Genomic DNA, 21,727 nt, shown 5'->3' with positions numbered 1-21,727 from the left:
TCCTTTTTTGGTTCCTTGAACTCCACCCACAACCTGCCCCAAGCTTCACCACTAGCAGACAACCCAGTTTCTTAAAACACCGTGTTCATCATGTCACCACACCGCACTCCACCCCCACCCAGCAGTGTGCTTTGGGCCCTTGTACTGTCTATTCCAGAATCCCCACTCCCCTACCTACCTTTTACGGGCAGATTTCCTTTTTTTTCTCCAACTTAGGCCTACTGTTCCAGTTAACCTATACATTTCCACCTCCTGTCCTTTACCTGTGTTCTTTTTCCACCCGGAATCTCTGATCTCGTCCTTTAAAACTGTTCCAATCCTACTGGTCCTTAGATGCCCTGCCCAGGTCCCATCTTTATGTAGAATAAACCTTTTCATATGTAGTACTAAATGCTAGAGGTGCAAGATGAACAAAATGATCCTTCCTCCTGAGTAACCTTATCTCCCTGCATTCTCAGTTTTTTACTCACCTGCAGCCACACTGTCCCTACTTCCTGTCCCTAAAACCTGCCAAGCTAATTCCCATCTTGAGACCTTTATACTTGCAATTCCTTCTGCTTTAAGATACTCTTCCCCTCACAGCTTCACGGGGCTTATTCATGTCATCACTCAGGTTTCAGCTCTCATTGTTTAGAGCATTGAATGGGGGAGAGGCCTTCCCTGACCATTCCAGCTTCGCCAGCCGCTGGGCACTCTGCCATATGCCCATACTGATCTTTCCTGGTTTACTTATCCATGCCTGCGGTCATCTTGGTTTTCTTGCCTTCCACCCCGACTGCAGAACGTAAACTGAGGGCAGGCGTTCTGTCTTGCTTAACAGTGTCCGCAGCACTTTGAACATACCGGGCACACAGAAGGCTCTCAGTAAATATCTGTTGACACTGTCACAGACACTGTGCTTGGCTCTAGTGATGATGGGCTCTGAATAATGAACATACAGGTGAGTGACCTGCCGGGTGTTGGTATAAGCTACTGGTGATTGCCAGAAGGTCAGTTTCCATTTATGTGCTGTTTATCTTCTGATAAGACCTGCTTAATGTTGCTGTAGTTTTTGCCTCTCCCATGTACTGCTCAGAGCAGAATAAGAACTGCCTCGTTTATAACGGGTGTGCTTAAAGCTAATCAGGGCTGCTGGCCTCACTACAAATACCGTGTGTTGAGAGATGTGGAAGAGCCATGTTGCTGCTATGATATGGCCTTGTGACAAGCTGTCCATTCCAGGCACTAAGAGCTGTACCCACTAGCATGCCCTGTTACCTTAGGCCACTCACTTAATTTCTTTGTGCTTTTATTTTCTTCCTTTGCAGAATGGATTTTGGGGATTGGATGTGAATAATACCAAGAAAAATACAGAATGCATAAAAAATTTAACTTTTCCCCCTTCTTAGATGTGAACGATTAGAAGAACAACTAAATGACCTAACAGAGCTCCACCAGAATGAAATCTTGAACTTGAAGCAGGAATTGGCCAGCATGGAAGAGAAAATTGCATATCAGTCCTATGAACGGGCTCGGGACATTCAGGTTAGCATGAAGGATCAGGTGTAAAAGCAAAAGGCTGACAGAAAGTAGAATGTTGGTTTCCAGGGGCTAAGGCATTAGGGGGATGGGGGGTGGGTTATTGTTTAATGGGTCCAGAGTTTCAATTTTATAAGATGAAGGAGCTATGGAGATAAATGGTGGTGATGGTTGCACAACATTATAAATGTTTAATACCACTGAACTGTACACTTAAAAATAGTTAAGATGGTAAATTTTATGTTATACGTATTTTACCACAATAAAAAAAGAAAAAAAGGAATGAAGTACTGATACATGCTACAATATGGATCCACCTTGAAACATTATGCTCAGTGAAAGAAGCCAGTCACAAAAGGCCACATAGTGTATGATTCCATTTATAAGAAATGTCTAGAATAAGCAGATCTGTGGAGAGAGAAAGTAGGTTAGTGGTTGCCAGAAACTAAGGGAAGGGGGAAGGGAGTGATAGGTAAAAGGTAGGGGTTTATTTTGGGGATGATGAAAATGTTCTGGAATTTAATAGTAGTGATGGTTGCATAACATTGTGAATTTACTAAATGCTTCTGAATTAAACACTTTAAGATGATTAAAGTGGTAAATTTTATGTGTATTTTACCACAATAAAAAAAATGTTTAGGGGAAAAAAGGATGGAGAGGGTAGAATATTGAGAAGCTTATACCAACTGTAATACACCTGCTCTTCAGATGAGGTGCATTTCTCAAAAGTCTGTGCCATTTGGAGGTGGTATGCTTGCTTGCGTTCTTAGGAAATGCTTCTTAGGATCACAGTTGTCTCAGTACATGGAAAAGCACATGTGTTACGTCTGTTCGTTGCTGCTTCAGGAGCTGCTGTGACACGTCTCAGGGCCATCTTACCTATCTTCTTCTATGGTAAAGGGGGCTTTTGTGCTAGCTGCCAAATCCAAACCTTTTACAGGTGCATTGCCAGGCAGTTTACAAGAATAACACATGAGGCGATAATGTTTAAGGCTAATACTCCTCTAGTTTAATCTCTGGGAAAATACGATATTTAACTTTTACTCATCCCATTTGGGAGATATTTCTAAGAAAACAGTTGGTGGTTTCATATGAAAGCATCTTGAAATAAACTAGTCTTAGAGAAGGGAACTGGTCCGGGAAACTTTTATTACAAAGAATCAAGGGAATGTCTAGATCATTTGCCCAGATGCCATCTTCTCCATGCCCCGGAATTCTGCTTACGTTTTAGTTTTTTTCCCCAAGGTCATTCTGGGCTGGAATGTATCTGTTGTATGTCCATTCTCTAGCTTAGCTTCAGTCTGAAGTTGCCTAGCCTTCACCTCAAATCCCAGGAAACCAGGGCCCACTGAAACCAAGATCAGAAAATCCCAGGGCTCCCACCACTGCTGAGCTTTGGAGGGTATCTGACCATTGCTAAGGAAATAGGTTCTGTCCTCTGAGTGTTATGGTAAATTTTATATAAACTCATGGGTCAAGATTATGGCCTTGAGAGGAGCAGATCACCTGAAATGTTTGGTCAAGTGTTTGGGCATAGTGTCTGTCCTCTTCACAGAGATCAACTCTTCTTAAGAAGACAGTGCAGGGAGCCCTTTCCCCTGATGTCAGGGAGTTATTTAACTTGAAAAACACCAGGTAGTGTGTACAGGGATGTCCAAAGAATGTTCACCTCTCCATTGTTATAGTGGGAAAGTTGGAAATAACCTATGTCTCTCCAGTAGGGAACTGGCTGAATAAACTGTGACATATCCAAGCTATAAATGCTAGGTAGCCGTTAAAAAGAACTAGGTGGGCCTCTACGCGTTGACACGGAGAGATCTCCAGGACCCGCTGTCAAGTGAAAAAAGCAAGCTGTGGATCAGTCCTAGGGTATGATACTATTTTCATTAAGGCAGACAATTTTTAAATAATTCCACGCATATCCCTAGGGACATATGTGTATAGACTTAAACACGGGTGAAAGGATGAACACACACCAAATTGACAGAGTTATGTCAAGGGCAGGGACTGGAACTGAGGAAAATACCAAGAGAGACTGCCTTTGTGTCCTATTTGAAATGTTTTTATGTTGAACAATTGTGTGTGTCCTGTGCAACTTAATAATTTTTAAATGGAAGAAAAGAGAAACAAAATCATATATTTGAGATCTTGTTATTAAAATATTCAAGACCAAATCTAATTGTGGCAACTGCTTCCTGTGAGCTGTCCCACAGGAATGCAATGGAAGGCAGTTTAGGTGTATAATAGTTACTTGAATTGTGAGTTATGCATTTGGCCTCTCACATTCAAGACTCTAGCATATTTTAAATCATTGGCGTGGCTCAAGATGCATCTGGCTTGCCCAAGAGGCATGTCAGCTATTCAGAGTGCTTGTGAGCAGAAAGCTTAACTCTTCCCTGTCTGGCCCACAGGAGGCCCTGGAGGCGTGCCAGACCCGCATCTCCAAGATGGAGTTGCAGCAGCAGCAGCAGCAGGTGGTACAGCTGGAAGGGCTGGAGAATGCCACTGCCCGGAACCTTCTGGGCAAACTCATCAACATCCTCCTGGCGGTCATGGCAGTCCTTCTGGTCTTTGTCTCCACGGTAGCCAACTGCGTGGTTCCCCTCATGAAGACTCGCAACAGGACGTTCAGCACTTTATTCCTTGTGGTTTTCATTGCCTTTCTCTGGAAGCACTGGGATGCCCTCTTCAGCTACGTGGAACGGTTCTTTTCCTCCTCCAGATGATGCTGGCACAAGAAGGCAGTGCTCCCCTACCCTCTGGCGAGTGCATGCGGCGAAGAATTAGACAGCAACTTACCTACTCTGAAGTTTTCTACAACAACAAAAGAGTTGAGTGAATCTGTTTACATTTAGAATAATGTTTTTTTCTTCAAAAGACGCAATTGCAATAGTATTTTTTAGATTTTATCCAAGAAGTTTTTTGGGCAAAAATCTTGGATCATTTTTATGTAGCATGATTTTCCTTGGGATGCAGATCTTAAACAGTCCTTTAACATGAACCAACAATCTGGAGCACACTGAAGGGCATTCTAAATTGTGGCTTGAAGGACTGCACTAAAATCCACTAAAAAGATGCGAAAACCTGATTAGGGAAACCAGTTAAACCTAACACCCTGCCTTGTCTGGGCTCACCACCTCTCCCCCTCCCAGACTAACTTTACTGTGAAGTCCTACCACATTCCATGTCTGAATTTCTGGATTCAGGGTGGATTTTCCTTGTCCGTGGAAGAACACATGGATCTCCCTGGCTTTCTCACCCAAGTTGGCCACTCATGGTAACCCTGGAAGTATGATCACTTTTGAACCTGGTCCCTTAACCTTTGCTAGGATACACAAGTGAGAGCATCATGCCCCAAAGGATCACTGCACAGTCCTACTACAGTATTTTGAAGTAGCCCTCTAAATACTTAACTTTAAGCAAATCCCGTGGCTGCACTTTTAAGGTTTTTTTAAATATGTGTATAGTCACCAATTTAAAAAACAAAAAATCTGAACAGCATACTTGAAGAATGTAATACTCAAACTCTCAGTGCTTCCTTATGGTTTCTAATAGGATTTTTTATTATTGTTATTATTATTATTGGGTTTTTTTGGAAAGGGTTGGGAGGGTCTTTTATTTTTTCCTTTGAAATAAAGAAGTGATGTTTTTAAATGAAGAAATGTGTGGATATTTAAGTGTGCTGCTCCCTCTTGTCTTGAAACAATTTGAGTAGAGGAACACTTGCTGTAAATGCCACCCTCTGACACCCTTGTTTTGAGACCCAGCTTAAACTCCATCCTCTGGCTGCTGCTACTGCTTTTTGGTGTCCTGCCACCCCACACCACCACTTTATGGGCTTGGCTTGGTTGGAGAGGAAAGGGGTGCGCAGGGAGAGGGGGAGGCTGTTTCCACAAGCCAGCATGATAGGGTAGAGATTTTTTTTGCCCCAATAATATGTTTACCCAGTGACTTTGGGCTGGGATTATCTGTAGGAAAAATTGAGACTGTACTATGAGAGTCATAAGTAATTCCTTGTGTTTTCTTAGTTCATTTTTTAACACCCCCTAATTACTGAAACCAAAGTGATGTGGAATCTTCTGTCTGCATTTTGGCCCCAGCATCTTTAATTTCAAAGCTTTATTCTGTCTGCCCAAGAGAATCAACTGAAGGTGATTTCTCCCTAAAGAGCAGAAAAGCAAATGTCAGGTTAGAAGGACTCACGTTTGGGGTATAAAATGTTGTCAGCGTCCTCTTCATCTAAACTGACTTGTTAACATAACTATGCTCAGTGGACCTTTATAGACAGTTTAGAAAAATGGACTGAGCCTTCTTCGCCATCCTATAACCAGTTCTACCATCCTGGCGGAACTTGGGCTTTTAGAGCCTATCTAGAAAGCTTGGCCAACCTTTTCGTATTCATAGTATTGAATCACAAATGCTGTTGCCTCTTGGCCTCTGTTCTGTGCAACCAGGTGATGAGCAAGGGGCACATACTTTGCCCTGAAAAGAGTAGCAAAGCATGCCCTGCCCATCTCCCCTATACCAGGAAATTCTTCTGGAACTGGGTTAACACTGCCTGTCTGTCTGAGAGGATGGCTTACATGACAGCTCCAGCCTCCTGTGGCTTGGCAGGCTGGCCTTCTCAGAAACAGCATGTTGTTTCCATAATAATTTTCATATTTTAACTCAGGTACCCCAATCTTCACTCCATCCCCCAGTGATTGTAGTACACCTGTTAGCTCTGTTGACCTCTCAAAATCAGTGCCCAGAGCAGGCACCACAGGGGTGATTTTTCTTTTAAAAAATAATTGGAACCAATTTATGTTCAGGCCAAAAACAAATTGTTCTCAAGCCTATGTATTTACAATGTTAACTTTGCCTAAAGGTATTGCAGTGACTTTAGGCAGAAGTGCCAAAGGACACCATGACCTTGTCGAACTAGCACAGTTTTTCCTAATTTTGTGCTTTAGTGAGGGAAAGACAGTCCCACAAAGTTACTGGAAAGATGCTCTAGCCACAATCCTCCAGTTTTTCTAAGACAGAACTTCTGAGTCCCGTGAACTGTGTAGAGACTACGAAGTATTGTGGGCACTGGAAGTCACTGGCTAGATGGATTGAAATTGTTCCCATTTGCCTTGGGACAGTTTCTGTCAAAGGAAGGTTTTCACCTCTGGAAAGCCCCCTGAGCTCCCAGCCAAACAGGCCCGCGCTGACTGTCCATCCTCCATTCTCAAAATGTCCTCGGAAGGACCTCCAGGCTAGGTCAGGCACGGTAATGGCTTTCTAGATCTCTTGTCCCTTGATTATTTACCAGGCCCAACAGTTGTCTGCATTTAATGCTGTTTGTAACCGTGCATCTATTTTCTTGCCTTCCTTCCACTTTGTGCTGCCTATACCTGTTGCCTTTGAGCTTCTTTGCATTGTGGCTGTTCCTGGGTTCTCTTATCTATTCAAAGCTCTTCTATAACCTCGCTCTAATGGTTTAACAGTTCTGTGGATGGAAACTTATCACTCTAATGCTTCTTCTCTTTTAAAGACTACAAGCATTCCATTTGAAATGAAGCATTCCTGGATTACTGGTTAGTGCTGGTGTGTGAGGCTGACTATGGTAGCCTGGGTGACTCTGTTCAGGTTGTAGAGTGACTAACATTTACCTTTTTTTATGATAGTTGAACAGCACTTCTGTCTGCTCCAATTTCAGTTCTTTGGAAAGATATTCAGTGCATCCTAGCAAGGAAGGCTTTCTATTCCACTGGCTCCTTAAGAAGCAAAAGTAGGTTAAATTTTACACTTGCCTGACTGGGTGGGGTTTTCTCTCTCCCCTGTACCCCCTCCACCCAATTGAGGTAAAAATCTGATACGAAGAAAAACTCAGATCAAGCCTTCCTTGCTAGCCATGTCGTAACAATGAGCATAATTTTCATGTGGTCTTTGCTGTATTTGGTTTTGTTTCTGATTTCATATTCCTTTGAGGTACAGTCAGATGAAATGCTGAATTCCAAGTGAGCTCCAGTGAGGAGCTGCCTTTCAACCTCAGAAAATGTGCATCCAAAACAAAACCAAATATTATCAAAAAACTGACACAGGTAAAATTATGGTTCCCACCCCCACGTGAAGCTGGGGATTTTGAACGTGGCTCTAAGAGTTAACATTTCTGTCTGTGTGTCGTGTATGCTGGGTGATGCCCTCAGTAGGATTGACTACTAGACTGTAAGTGTGTTTTATCAAAGTGTGTAAGAATAAAAACTCACTTGCACGAATTGAAAAGTACAGAAATGACACTTGTGAACGTGTGAACATTAACACTGTAGTTGATAGATCTTAAGCTGCTAATTGTTGAGAGAGAATTACATTTTTGTGTTGTCTGGTTGCTGCAGATTCTCAGCAGCACTTTTACTGTACATACAAATTGAAATAAAGACCTCAGCTATTAACGAGGTGGTTGGACTCGGGTTTGTTTTGCTCTTTATTTTTGCATATTCAGTTCCGGTGACAAGTTTGTCAGTCTGAAAACTTTCCACTAGTTTCTGCATTAGAAACTTTGTGAGTATGTGAGTGAGTGTGTGTGTTTGTGTGTGTGTGTGTGTGTGTGTGTTTAGCCAGTATCTTAAAACTGTAACCAATAGCTGATAGCTGGGTAGCTGTCACCGTCTCCCTGGATTGTATACACTTCACTTCAGACTGGCATTTTGCCACAGTTCCTTCAGGCTGGTCGGTAGGACTGCCTTTTAGTGCTTTGGAGGGAGTTCTTGGGAGGGAGTTCTTGAGAGGCAGTACCCCCCAAATTCAGCATCTGATGCCCACAATGGGTATGATAATCCCTGTCCATTGTTACAAGGCTTTGTTAATAAACCAATGTTATGATGGGAGTGAAAACTTACTTTATAAAACATTTGAGGTTTGAAGTTCTACATTCATGAAAGGGGTTATCTTCTAGCCTAACTCCAGCTATGGTTTTGGTATAGATGTAGTAGTTTCTTTTACGGCTTTTCTTTGATGATCTCTGGGAGGTCTCTGGAAATCGAGAAGCTCTAATCTTGCCTTTTTGTAATTTTCTTTTTTTTTTTTTGGCCACGCTGCGGCATGCAAGACGAGGGATTGAACCCACGGCCCCTGCAGTGGAAGCGCAGAGTCTCAACCACTGGACCGCCAGGGAAGTCCCTAATCTTGCCTTTGACAGGGTACCAAACAGGGTCCTCATGACTTGGTCCTTCACACCCCCAATCTGAATGTCGAGATGTTTAGGCCACACTTCTGGCTTACTAGTTCTGTGCCTCCTACCCCATCTATAAACTAGAGATATCACACCCATCTTGATCCTACCTTGTGGATGATGTGAAAATAAGAGATGCCGCTTGTGAAAACTTTTAAACTCGCTGTGAGAATGCCCTAAACTTCTTGAAATATGGACCAGGCTGCCATGTACAGATGTGCAGGTTGTAAGCTGGCCAATCCCAAGGGGCCGTAAGAAAAGTACACTGTGAACGACACGTCCTAGAGTTTCACAGTGCACAGTGGGCACCCAGAACAGCCCTCACCGCAGCTGATAATTTGAAAGCCTGATTTATTGTCATCCATTAAAGACTTTGGAGAGTGGAAGGCTGGATACATAAATCTGAGAAGCTGTGGTGTAGACAACAGACTGGAGAGGCAGGGGATGGGTGTGTGGCCAACTAGAAAATGTCGGCCTCACCTGAAGTGTGCAACTGTAGTGTTTTAAAACTCCGTGAGCTAAACTAAACTCCTAGCCAACTTGTGACCCCAAATCTAGGTAATGAAGAGTAGCTAACGTTTATTGAGTACTTACTGAATGCTGGGCTTAATGTTTGGTACTTGTAATGCAATTCTCACTTAATTCTCCCCAGGGTCTTACACAGGCCTTGTCATCCTCATTGTCTAGCTGAGGAAATGAAACTTAAGTGGCTTGCCCAGAGTTACACTGTTAAGAAATGGTAAATGAATGTGATGGAAAACAGGTCTGTGCAATGTACGTAACAAAAGATGGGTGTCCACAAAGAGTTAATATAAACCGAGAAAACCGTCAGCTAAGTAGAAAATAGGCAAAAGATTCACAGAAAAAGAAATGAATCACCAATAAGCATCCAGTAGAAACTGTTCGGCCTCGTGTAAATCAGTGTGTTAAATGGAAAAAAAAAGTGGTGAAATAGTATATTGTCTATGTGTGTTCAAAATAGTTTGTTTGCATAAATATATGTATGTAAGTATACAGAAATGAAACCACATTAAACTGTCCCCAGTAATTACTTCTGGGAAAGGGAGTGGGAGGAATGGTGGTGAAATAGGACTTTCATGCTTGACTCCTATAAAGTATGAATCTCTTAATACAAATGTATTTGTGTATCTTTAAAAAATCAACACTTTTTAAAAAGAAAATAACAGGTCCCTTGAGAGGTGGAAAAGAGATGACAGTGTTACTCATGCCAGACTGTAATAGAACATCTTTTGCTTTAGGATTGCCTTAGAAGGAGCTCTGGACCAAGTTTGGGCCACCCGTTGGGCTTTCTTGCCACCCTGGATTTCTAGGCGTTGTGGTCAGATGGCCATCCCAGTGCCAGACAGGACGTGGGGCGGTGGGCTTGCAGCAGCTGGTACCACCTGTTCGGTTCAGCCCTTCATTCATCCTACAGTATTTGAGAGCCACTCTGTGTACCAGACCAGGCTGTGGAGATGTGCTCAGTCAAGGGGAGAGGAACCTGTGTTGTAATAGAGCTGGAAGCCATGTGTGGGAGCGAAGAGGAGGGAGCAGTTCTGACCGGGCAGTTGGGAAAAGCTGGATGGAGGAGGGTTTATGGTGAGTGAAGATGAGTGAGGAGGGCCTTCCAAGTTGAAGGAACAGTATTGGCAAAACCACGGAGGTGACAAAGGCCGAGGTGAGTGGGTCAAGCAATGGATCAGAGCCTCAGATGGCTGAGAGGGTGCCTGGAAGAACATGTGAATCAGGGACAAAGTTAAAAATAGTTGCGAAAAATTCTGAATGCCATGCCGAAGGTTTACCCTGTGGCTGCAGGAAGGTGTTGAGTGGTATAGTGACCCATCCTGTGTTTAAAGACAATTATAGCCCTTCTGGAAGGAACCAGTAGCCTCCTTTTCATGTCATCCAAGTCACTTGGCTGGTTGAGAAATGCTGTCCAAGGTATTTGATCTTTTGCCTTTTGATCCTATAATGGAAGGAGCTTAAACTTTTTATTTGATCTGGGAGGTGAGGGTATAGTGAGGGTATAGGAAGCTCAGAGTTCACTCCATACATATAAATGTATGTCACTTCTGGCATTAGAATCGTTAAATTCTACAACAAGAGTGCTTACAAATTTATTCAGGCTTCTGTCTTAATGAATGCTTAAACTGTCCAAAGGAATATTCTTTTAGAAGACTTCATTTCAGTAGTTATCGAGACTCTATTAAAATGTACAGCAAACCATGATGAAAATAAATTATAATAACCACTATACCTTAGAGAGCGGTTGTGAGGATTAAATGAAATAATTGTGCGGTGCCTCACCCAGCTCCACAAATGGTCTCAATTATTGTTATTAATAGACTGAGAATTCCTTGAGGGCAGGGAGCTGTCTCACTCATCTGAATCTCTTCAGACTATATCGTGTCTCTCATTCTTACCTGATGAAGGACTCGGTAGCCAGAGTTTGGGCTGTCTGTAGCCAGCTCTGGCTCCTGAGTTGGTTTGGAAAACCAAAAAGCAATCAGTATGTGTCAAGGATACTCTGACCATAGAAACAACAGAAGAGAGCATCCCAGCCATAGAGAACAAAAGCTGGCTAATGGATGCACATACACTGGGCTGAGGGGCTAACAATAGATTTTACTGGTGACTTCTTAACCACAGGTAAGGACGTTGTTGTGTTCATGGCTGTGTCCTCAGTGCCTGGAATGGTGCCTCGCACATAATGGGTGCTCTTTGAAAAGTGGAATTTTAAAATTGCTACATATTGAATCCCTAGTCTGTGCCAGGCACAGTGCCACTTGTTTTACTAATTCTTACAGTTGCTCTGAAGAGGAGATGGTGTAATTTCCATGTTGCAGATGAAAACAAACTCAGATAGGTGTTTGGGTTTTATCCTATGGGCAAGTCGTTTCACTAGTAGATGGCAAAGTCAGGATTTGGACTCAGAGACCCTCAATCACACTTCTTTATGCACTGGAAGCATTGTGTTCTCTCTTACTTGTTTTCGTTAGGTATCTTCCAGAACATAAATGAAACAGTTCCTGCTGAAATTCATTTAATCGTCATGACCAGGTTGCCAGCCCAGAGACACTGACTTGGATAATTGGAATGTTATGCTGTTTGCCCCTACACTAAAACAACCCAGACTACTGTACTTACTCTTTTTTGAAAGTACCAGCTTTAATGAGATACCATTCGATTCAGTCCTTTAAAGTGTTCTATACAGTGGTTTTTGTTCATTGACAGTTGTGCATCCAGCATCACTAATTCCAGACCTTTTTCATCACCTAAAAATGGAACCCTCCACCCATTAACTGTCACTCTCCTATTCTCTCAGCCCTAAGAAACCACTAATCTACTTTCTATCTATAGGTTTGCCGATTCTGGACGTTTTATGTAAATGGAATCACACGATATGTGGTCCTTTGTGACTGGCTTTTTTCACTTAGGATGTTATCAGCGTTCATCTATGTGGTAGCATGTTTCAGTACCTCATTCTTTTTTACTGCTAAATAATATTGCATTGTATGGATATACATTTTTATCCATTCATCAGTTGGATGTTTGGGTTGTTTCCATTTTTTTAGCTATTATGAACAGTGTTGCTGTGAACATTCATGTACAAGTTTTTGAATGGACCTTTGTCTCATTTCTCTTGGGTATATACCTGGGAGTGGAATTGCTGGGTCATACAGGAACTATGTTTAACCTTTTGAGAAACTACCAGACTGTTTCCAAAGTGGCTGACGCATCTTACATTCCTAGCAGCTGTCTGCACATCCTCACCGGCACTTGTCGTCATCTGATGTCTTAATTATACCCATCCTATGGGTGTGAAGTGGTATCTCATGGTCTTGATTTGCATTTTATGTGTTTTTATGCTAATATCTCTTTTCATAAGCTTTCCTATCCATATCTTCCCAACCCAGGCTGTGGCTGTCACATTTCATTATTGCCACTGTGCTTGCCTTACCTAAAAGCCTTTCATTTCCCCACTAAAAACTGCTTTTCATCTACTGTGGGCTGGGATTCCATATAACCCAACTCGTCAGAATTATATCCAAAGTAAGGTTAACTGGTTTATGAATGAGTCCCCACCAATAAGTAAGATATGTGCTTGGACTTTGTGACTGCTGATCTAGCAGCTTTGAGACTATTTCTGCTTAAAACCAAGATTTTATTAAAAAAAAAAAAAAAAAAGAGAGAGAGAGAGGAAGGAGAGAGAGAGGGAAGGAAGAAAGGAAGCCTGGCCTCCCACTAGTCATGTGACCTTAGACTCAGCCCAAGTCCTCACGCACGCGTCCCCCGCTCCTCCCTTCCTGCCTTGTACTGCTTCACTTCTCTGCTCCTTTGCATGTGCTCTTCCCTCTTCTTGCAGTGACACCCCCCCCCCCCCCTTTTTTCCCCCCCGGGCGGGCTCTCTCTCTTTTTTTTTTTTTTTTTTGGCTGCTTTGGGTCTTCGTTCCTGCACGCGGGCTATCTCTAGTTGCGGCGAGCGAGAGCTACTCTTCGTTGCGGTGTGCAGGCTTCTCATCGCAGTGGTTTCTCTTGTTGCAGAGCACGAGCTCTAGGTGTGCGGGCTTCAGTAGTTGTAAAACGTGGGCTCAGTAGTTGTGGCTCACGGGCTTAGTTGCTCCGTGGCATGTGGGATCTTCCTGGGCCAGGGCTCGAACCCGTGTCCCCTGCATTGGCAGGCAGATTCTTAACCACTATGCCACCAGGGAAGCCCTCTTACTCTTTTATTTTACTCTTTATTAAGGAATTTTTCAAACATAGGCCATAAATGCATAGGGTAATAAACCCCAATCAACAGTTACCAACTTGTGGTCAATCTTGCCTCATCCACACCTGCCCTCCTCTCCTCTCAAACTGGATCCATTTGGAACAAATGCCAGGTAGCATACATTATTTGTCCTTTTTGGGGTTTTTTTCTGGTCATTTTTTTTTTTATTAAGGTGAAATTCACATAACATAAAATTAACCATTTTAAAGTGAACAACTCAGTGGCATTTGGTAGATTTACCATGTTGTATAACCACTGCCTCTATCTAGTGTAAAGAGCTTCATCACCCCGAAAGGAAACCCCATACCTGATAAGCGGGCGCTCCCCATTTCCCCGTTCCACACACTCCCACCACCATCCTGGGCTCTGCCTCTTCTGGGTGTTTCATATAAATGTAGTCATCCAAAATGTGACCTTTTGTCCGGCTTCTTTCACTCAGCATAATGTTTTCAGTGTTCATCCGTGTTGTGGCACGGATCATGACTTCATTCCTTTCCAAAGCTGAATAATATGCTTTTGTAGGGGCAGACCACATTTTGTTTATCCCTTCTCAGTTGATGGCCATTTGGGTTGTTTCCACCTTTGGGGTACTATGAATAATTCTGCTGTGAACATAGGTGTCCATGTACTTGTCCGAGTACCTGTTTTCATTTCTTTTGAGGTGTACACCTACGAGTGAACTTGCTGGGTCGCGTGGTCATTCTGTGTGTAACCTTTTGAGGACGTAGGCAGCCTCTCCCCTGTGAAGCCCGCCCTGACTTCCCCACATACATTCAGGTGACCCCGGCCTTGCGAGCCTCTCTGTTACAGCACCTACCTCACTATGACTTCTTTGGTTTATGTGTGGTTTTGCCACACTACATCGCTTCCCGTGGTAACTGAGCTCTTTTTCACGAAACACCCTCCCCCATGCTCGCTCCCCATCATTCAGGTGAACTAATCCCATGATCCTGGCTCAAGAGCTGGACAAGTAATTCAAGTCAGGCCAGTCACACTTGGTCCTGAGGCTCTTGCTGGCTGAGTTGGGAAAGAGAGACTCTTCTCCTTTTGCTACCTACAAGGACCCTTTGTCCCCAGAGCTGCCAGGAGCACAGCCTACCCAAGTATGAGGTCAAGAGGGAGGGAGGCAAAGCCAAGACATGGACAAGAGGAACAGGTTCTTGATGAACCAGTTTGACTCCTGGATGCAGCCATGCTTGAAGACAGATTCATCTCTTGAACCTCCCAGTGTTGTGAGCCAGTAAATTTCCTTTATGGCTAAGGTGGTTTGAGTTGGGTTTTGTCACTTGCAGCCAGGAGACCCACATGATGGTGGACTCATAAGGGACTGTCTGCCAATACCCTCCCTTCCAGGACCACACCTCCCCACACTTCAGCCAAGCTGTCTGCATGGGAGGGGCCGTATTCTCATAGCCTGGTACTGTCGAGCTTGGGACCAGAAAGAGGGTTAGTCCTAGTTCTTGGGTCATAGGAGCAGGTAAGTGTGAAGTTCGTGAGAGCTGTTGGCAGGGAGAGACCCCAGGCAGGCAAAGAGAGGTGAGGTAGGGCACACCCCAGCGCCCCGGGCCCTGGCCCAGCTGCCAACGCTGGCCCTACAGACCTCGCCATGGTTCAGTCGTGTAAGACATGCCCGTGTGCCTCTAACTAGTCACGCTTTGGGGGCCCAATCTAATTCAGGCCATATTCTGTAATATGCCTAGTCTCATGTCTCCCACAAGCTTCTTAAGCCACAAACCACTTCTTATTCACTTCTGCATCATTCATACCTGTGAGGAGCTCTGCCAGGGCTCCTGCCTGCGTGGACACACCTCTGACTTTATGTCAAGTGCTTGTGCATCCCAGGAGCCATGCTTAGTTGTTGTATGGATGTCTTGTTCGATCCTACTGGATGCTAGTAGGTGGAACTGTGTGAACTTTCCAATAGTCAACTGTATTTTGAGCTATAAAAACAGCCACTTCATACGGCCCAGTGTCACACGAATGGTATTGTGTTGATGAGGGCAGCGAGGTTGGTGTCTTGCCCGAGGGAAGCCGGGTAGAAAATGACAGCAAGGGTAGAAAATGACAGCAAGGGGATGGCTTGACTTTCAGTGACGTGGGTGGGTGAGAGAGGGGAGACAGGGAGCGGAGGTCTCATAACAGAGCCTCCGCCCTGCCCGTCTGCCCTCGGCACCCTGGGCAGTGAGAGAGGAGGCTGAGGGCCCGCAGGTGCTGCAGGCCCGCCCCGCGGCTCCTGGGAGCCCAGCCCATGGACAGAACGGCAGGGCTCACTCAGGGCCCGGTTCGTCCTGCAAAGGCTCTCTGGTCAGGCAGCAAGGGCAGCACGCCTCTGGGGAAGGTCTCTGCCCAAGTCAGCCGCCTGTGACCTCAGGCAAATCCTTCCAGCTGTCCCCGCCTCCTTAACTCCACTGAGGAATAGAGGTAACAAGGGCACCAGTCTCAGGAGGTTGTTAGGAGGGTGTCGTGAGTTAACTGTTGTCAGGTACCCAGAACAGCACCTGACAGGCAGTAAATGCTCAGTGAAAGTCAACCAGCCTTGCTGTTATCAGAAGCCAGGCTCCCTTGTACACCCCTCGCCACACCCGACAAAATGCTGTCGTTCCCATGCTTAGTCACTGCCATACCTTCACACGTGCTGTTCTCCCTGCCCTGCCCTCCCTCTGTCTGCTTAGGGAACTTCTCTTCTTCCTTCAAAAAGCCCCCCTTCTCAGAAGTCTTCCTTGACCAGCCCTTCTCCCCACATCCCCCAAACATTCGCTTCCTTCTCTGTGTCTCTAGTCCAGTGCCAGCTGAGTTGGGCTCTATGACAGCTACACAGTGAGTGGTGGTTGAGCGTTTACATGACTGTCAGCCCCGCTGGACTTAGAGGGGAGCAGGGGAGGGGCCAGTTTCTCTCCTGGGGGACCTCAGACTCTCAGTGGTTTCAAGTGTGAAACAATCAGTGATTGAGATAGAAATTTCCCAGCTACGGGACAAGTACACAGAGGAACTCGAGTCTGGAGGGAGGCCGGCGTGTGGTGGGTTCTCACACTTCAGACCCAGCTCCCTGGATCCACCCGTTGGAGAACTGCAAACTGTTTAGCTAGTGGCCCCCCCCCCGAAAGAACTTGGAAACACTGTGCCCTCTCATACATTCTACAGTTGACATCTACAATATTAAGGCTTAAATGGGGAGGGCTTCCCTAGTAGCGCAGTGGTTAAGAATCCACCTGCCAATGCAGGGGACACGGGCTCGAGCCCTGGTCCGGGAAGATGCCACATGCTGCAGAGCAACTAAGCCCCTGTGCCACAATTACAGAGCCCACGCGCTGCAACTACTGAAGCCCACGCGCCTAGAGCCCGTGCTCCTCAACAAGAGAAGCCACCGCAATGAGAAGCCCGTGCACCACAACGAAGAGTAGCCCGTGCTCGCCGCAACTAGAGAAAGCCCGCTTACAACAATGAAGACCCAACACACCCAAAAATAAATAAATAAATTTATTGAAATTTTTAAAAAAGCTTAAATGGGTGCAAAGGATGTACTTTCCAGGATATTTTAAATATTGACACTGTAAGGTTGAACTGTTTCGTCACTCTGTGACGCATCCAGTGAAGCTAAAGAGCATAGTGATTGCGTCCCCACCATCACCCATGTAAACAGCACGCAAACAAGCTCTTCTTTATTAATGAGGTTTCACCTCACTTTTTTATCTCTGAAAATTGTATTCAGTTCCTCTCCCCACAAAGTTTTAGCCTAATGTACTATATTCTTATGCCTGAAAATCTCTTATTGATCACACCATCTTCTCTGTACCAAAAACTATGGATGTAAACTGGCTTTAAATTTTTAAAATTTTCTGTGATCATAAGTCACTAAGTGTTTTTAAAATGTTATTCTGGAAAGGTATGATTACAAATATTAGTATGTGATTGATCAAAACTATAAATATTACAAATATTGATAGATACTGATTAAACAAAATGTTACTATATATTTCATTTTTTTATGAGTTGATTGGATTTCCCCCATTGTGTGTACCCATGGATAAATATGAAGCTTATTTCTACAGCTTCATTTCTTCCTCATTCTCATTTTTACAGGTATAAGCACTCAGAAATCTTGCCACATAAATAAGGAACAGAAACGAAAGGAAGGAGTATTGGAGCAATGTTACTCAATTATTTTAACTCCCTTTGAGTTTTATGCTCAAAATCAATAGTAATCCATCATCAAGAATTATTTTTTGTTGCAACTTGGTGATAGGTAAATGAGAGTTCCTTATACTATTTGTGTATGTTTCCATTTATCATAATATAAGTTAAAGACGCTATGTTTACTCTCTATTGGCTGACGAAAGGATTGGGCCCTCCTGCAATTTTGTTGCAAGCAAAAAATAGAAACTACTCGACTGGCCAAAGGATTTGTCTCCCAGTACTCTAAGCTCTTTTTCCTCTCCAATCCCAGAGCAGGACTTCCAACTGGCCTTGCCAGTTGGGAGCATTTGTCTTTCTTTCCCAAAGCAAGAAGCTGCTTTCTCAGGGAGTCAGTGCCCCATTTGAAGACTGTGGTGGATGACTGTAATGGACCCCTTGGCCAAGGACCTGGGGAAGTGGGTCAGACCAGGAAGAATGAAAGAAAGATTCTGTCTCAGAATGTAAGTGCATTCTTTGCCCCTTCCAGCCTCTCCCACACCCCTTGCTCAGAACCTGGTACCTTTCAGTGGAGAAGACCTGAGTGTGACCTACCCAGGTTCATGCGGTTTAGAAGGGTGAAGCTGGAACTCTTTACATCCATCTTTTCCAGTTACTTCAGCCCGGGAAAGCCTAGTGAATAAATTGCATTTAAAATAAAAATGAACAACTAAATGTGATCCTGGAGTGGATCCTAGATTTGGAATGGAGGCTGGGGGTGGGTGAATGCTATAAAAGACCTCGTTGGGACAACCGGCAATATTTGAATAATATTTTGTAGCGTAAATAACAGTATTGCATCATGATTAAATCGCCTGATCTTGAAAACCCTGCTGTGGTTGTGTAATAGGATATCCTTGTTCTTAGGAAATACACACTGAAGAATTTAGGGTTCAAGGGGCATCACGTCTGCAATTTACTCTCCCGATGCTTGGAGGGGGACTTGAATATGCAAATAGGGGGTCAGAATGCTAAAACTTGAATCTGAGTTAAGAAAGGGGTCCAAGAGTTCTCTGTATTATTCTCACAATTTTTCTGTAACTTTGAAACGATTTGAAAACAAACTCTGGCGCCGCAAACCCGGTCTCTGGCGCCGCCTGGTGGCTTCTTCGGGGAGTGCACCCTCCGTGTCGGAAACCTTTAAACTACCCGCCTCGGGCAGCGGCTCCCGACGTCCCTCTGCCCAGCCACCCCGCGGATCAGCCCCTCCCGCCCACGGCGTCTCTGGTTGTGCCGGTTTGATTTTCCTTTCGTAGGTCTGCCCGCGTCTGTGAACCTCTGCAGGCGCATTTCTTGTGCAACCAAGGTGAGGTCGCGTTAATCTTGGATTGAGAGTAGGAATCTCAGAGCTTCCAACCCGGATGCTTTCTACGACTAGGGAAACTGAGGCCCGGAGAGGGCAAGTCGCCGATCATGGCTAGAACCGAAGTTTTCCTGACTTCTTTGTTCTCTGCAAGCTGCTGGCCCGAACCCCACCGTCTTCTCCCCGGATTTGACTCAGATGCGGCCTCTTGCCTGAAGTCTGGGCTCCCACGAGGCCGCTCTATGACTTCACTCACGCCCGCCACGCGCCCCCCCCCCCCCCCCGGCCTCGCACCCACGCAGCACATTCTCGTCCCCGGGCCTCTGTCCACGCGGTCCCTCTGCCCCGACATCCCCCGGGGCTGCCTTTTCCTCCCGTGCTTTCTGCCAGCATATCATACCTGACCAAGAGCCTTCGGCGACCACCCAACTACCTGAGCCCTCCTTCACTGGTCTCCCCGTTTGTGCAACTGTGCAGTCACTTATTTGTCGTCTACTTGTTGCTCTCTGCCTCTCTGCCCCCACTGGAATGGGGGCCCCTGCGGACGGGACCCTGTCTGGTTTCCCGGTGTGTCCCCAGCGCCTGGTACAAAGCGGGGGCTCTGGCAAGGGCAGGGATGTTCTCCCCCTCCTCGATTCCCCAGTATTGTGCCCACGTGACCATCGGCAAAGAAATGTCCCCCACCCCCACCCAGAGGCGTCTGTGGTTTCTGAGGGGCTCAAAGCCCCAAGGGGGAAATGAGGGGTGATGGCTCAAGTGACCCTGGCCACTGGGGACAGCGTGCTGGCCGGAACCAGGAGTGCAGTCGCTCTACACAGTGCGGAGCAAGGGGCACGGCGGGGGACGCTGGGCTCAGTCCCCAGCCCTGGCCTCCCCCTTGCAAACGAGGAGGGGCGGTGTGGGCCGTGGGAGGCTCCGACCCACGACCTAGGGACCCCAGCCCCGCCCAGGCCCGGGTAGGGTCCCACCCCCGGGACAATACCGGGCGGGGCCGGAGCGGACAAGCGGACAATGGGCCCCGCTCACCCTGCGCTCCGCTTCCGGCCTTTCCCAGCCTGGGTTGGCTGGACGCAGGACCGCGGAGGCCCGCGCTGCTTTGGGTGCCGCACGTCCCGGCCCGGGCGGAACTAGGCAGCGCCCCCGTGCGGAGCCGGAGCCGGGGCGCCGCGCCCGCCCCCCGCACCCCGCGGGCCCCCGACTGCGGCGCCCTAGGGGCCAGCGCCCACCCAGCCCCGCAGGCGGCCGGCAAAGGGAGTGGTGGTTAAAAAACTTTTTTGTTTTTAGTTTTCTATTGAGGTATAATTTACATCGAGGGAAATGGACAGATCTCAAATATGTGAAGTTTAATGAATTTTTACACGTTTATACCCTGTAACGAACTCTCAGAACAAGACGGAACATTCCAGCTCCCCAGATAATTCCCTGGTGCTCCTCCCCAGTCAGTCCCTGCCCCCAATCCCAGCCCTTGGCAACCACTGATCCCTCCTTTGTCGGTACAGCTTGGCCTTCTCCAGAATGTCCCATAACTGGAATCCTGCAGTATGGAGACTTTTGAATCTGGCTTTGAGATTCATCCGTGTTGTGTGTCCATAGATCATTCCTTTTGATTCCACCGTAGGGCTGCATCTTATTTGTTAATCTATTTATCAGTTGTGGGAATTTACTGTTGTTTCTGGCTTAGGGCAGTTATAGAGCTGCTATACACATTTGCGTACAGGTTTCTGGGTGCAATTGTGTTCTCATTTCATGTCAATACCTAGGAGTGGGATTGATGTTTTGCCTAAGTCTATGTTTGACTTTGTAAGAAACTACTATGTTGTTTTGCAATGTCTGCACCATTTCACACACATACACGTGCCCCAGAAGTGTGTACAAGTTCCTGTCGCTCCGCATCCTTGTCAACACTTGCTATTGTCAGTCTTAAATTTCAGCCATTTGAGTGGGTATGGAGATGTCTCAAGAGAGTGATTATTGACTCAACAAATGAACAAACACCCAGAGCACACCAGCCTTCAGAAAGTCCCAGCAGTTTCCCAGCCTTTCCTCACCCTACTTCCAGGCAGTATTTAGGCACAGGGAGGGGCCAGAGTCAGCCCATGTACACACTCTGGGTGGACAGATGCCTGTCCCCATCGGTCCCTAGGACTGAGCTGGCAGGAAGCTTTTTATGCTTAGGTCCTTCTCAGATGCCCAGCCCCCTGGGGAAGGAGCTGGCACTGAGCCCACAGGTCAAAAGGGGTGGGACTGGGTTTCAACTTGGGTCCTACCTGCTCAGCCATCCCAAACAAAGAGCCTGTCTTAGTCTGCTTGGGCTGCTATAACAGGATTCCTAGAATGAGTGGTTTACAAACAATGGATATTTATTTCTCACAGTTCTGGAGGCTGGGAAGTCAAAGATCAAGGTAACAGCAGATTTGGTGCCTGGTGAGAGCCGACTTCCTAGTTCAATACATGGCTGCATTCTCCATGTGCCTTCACATGGCAGGAGGGACAAGAGAGTTCTCTGTCATCTCTTTTATAAAGGGCACGAATCCTATTCATGAGGGCTCCACCTTCATGACCTACTCACCCCCAAAAAATCACACCTCCTGATACAGTCGCATTGTGGGTTAGGATTTAACAGAGGAATTTGAGGGGGATGCACTCAGTCTATAGCAGAGCCTCTGGAAGAATCACTGAAAGACAAATGAGGAAAGGGGAGTGAACACAGGTGCAATGTTTGGAAACCGAGGATGTAGAGGGCAGGCAGCAGCCCATGTACCTGGCAGGC

The 21,727-nt window shown here is 45.8% G+C and overlaps 1 protein-coding gene across 10 annotated transcripts in view; it reads left to right on the top strand.

Annotated features, from left to right (window-relative positions):
- The window catches only part of TMCC1 (transmembrane and coiled-coil domain family 1), a 221,227-nt gene extending 213,293 nt beyond the window's left edge, over nucleotides 1-7,934 (top strand). For 6 of the 10 annotated variants that reach the window (XM_029242590.1, XM_029242591.1, XM_029242594.1 and 3 more), the window contains 2 exons: nucleotides 1,389-1,524; nucleotides 3,930-7,934. In XM_029242590.1, coding sequence (XP_029098423.1) covers nucleotides 1,389-1,524; nucleotides 3,930-4,244 — 451 coding nt within the window. In that variant the 3' untranslated portion in view covers nucleotides 4,245-7,934. Of the gene's footprint in view, nucleotides 1-1,388; nucleotides 1,525-3,236; nucleotides 3,388-3,929 lie in introns of all 10 variants that reach the window. The other 4 variants (XM_029242599.1, XM_029242598.1, XM_029242597.1 and 1 more) reach the window with 2 other exon arrangements.
- The last annotated feature ends 13,793 nt before the right edge of the window (nucleotides 7,935-21,727 follow it).

This window comes from Monodon monoceros, unplaced genomic scaffold, assembly GCF_005190385.1.
Source record: "Monodon monoceros isolate NGI ecotype Baffin Bay Population unplaced genomic scaffold, NGI_Narwhal_1 Super_Scaffold_3, whole genome shotgun sequence".
Lineage (NCBI taxonomy): Eukaryota > Metazoa > Chordata > Mammalia > Artiodactyla > Monodontidae > Monodon > Monodon monoceros.
This window is presented reverse-complemented; position numbering and strand designations above follow the sequence as displayed.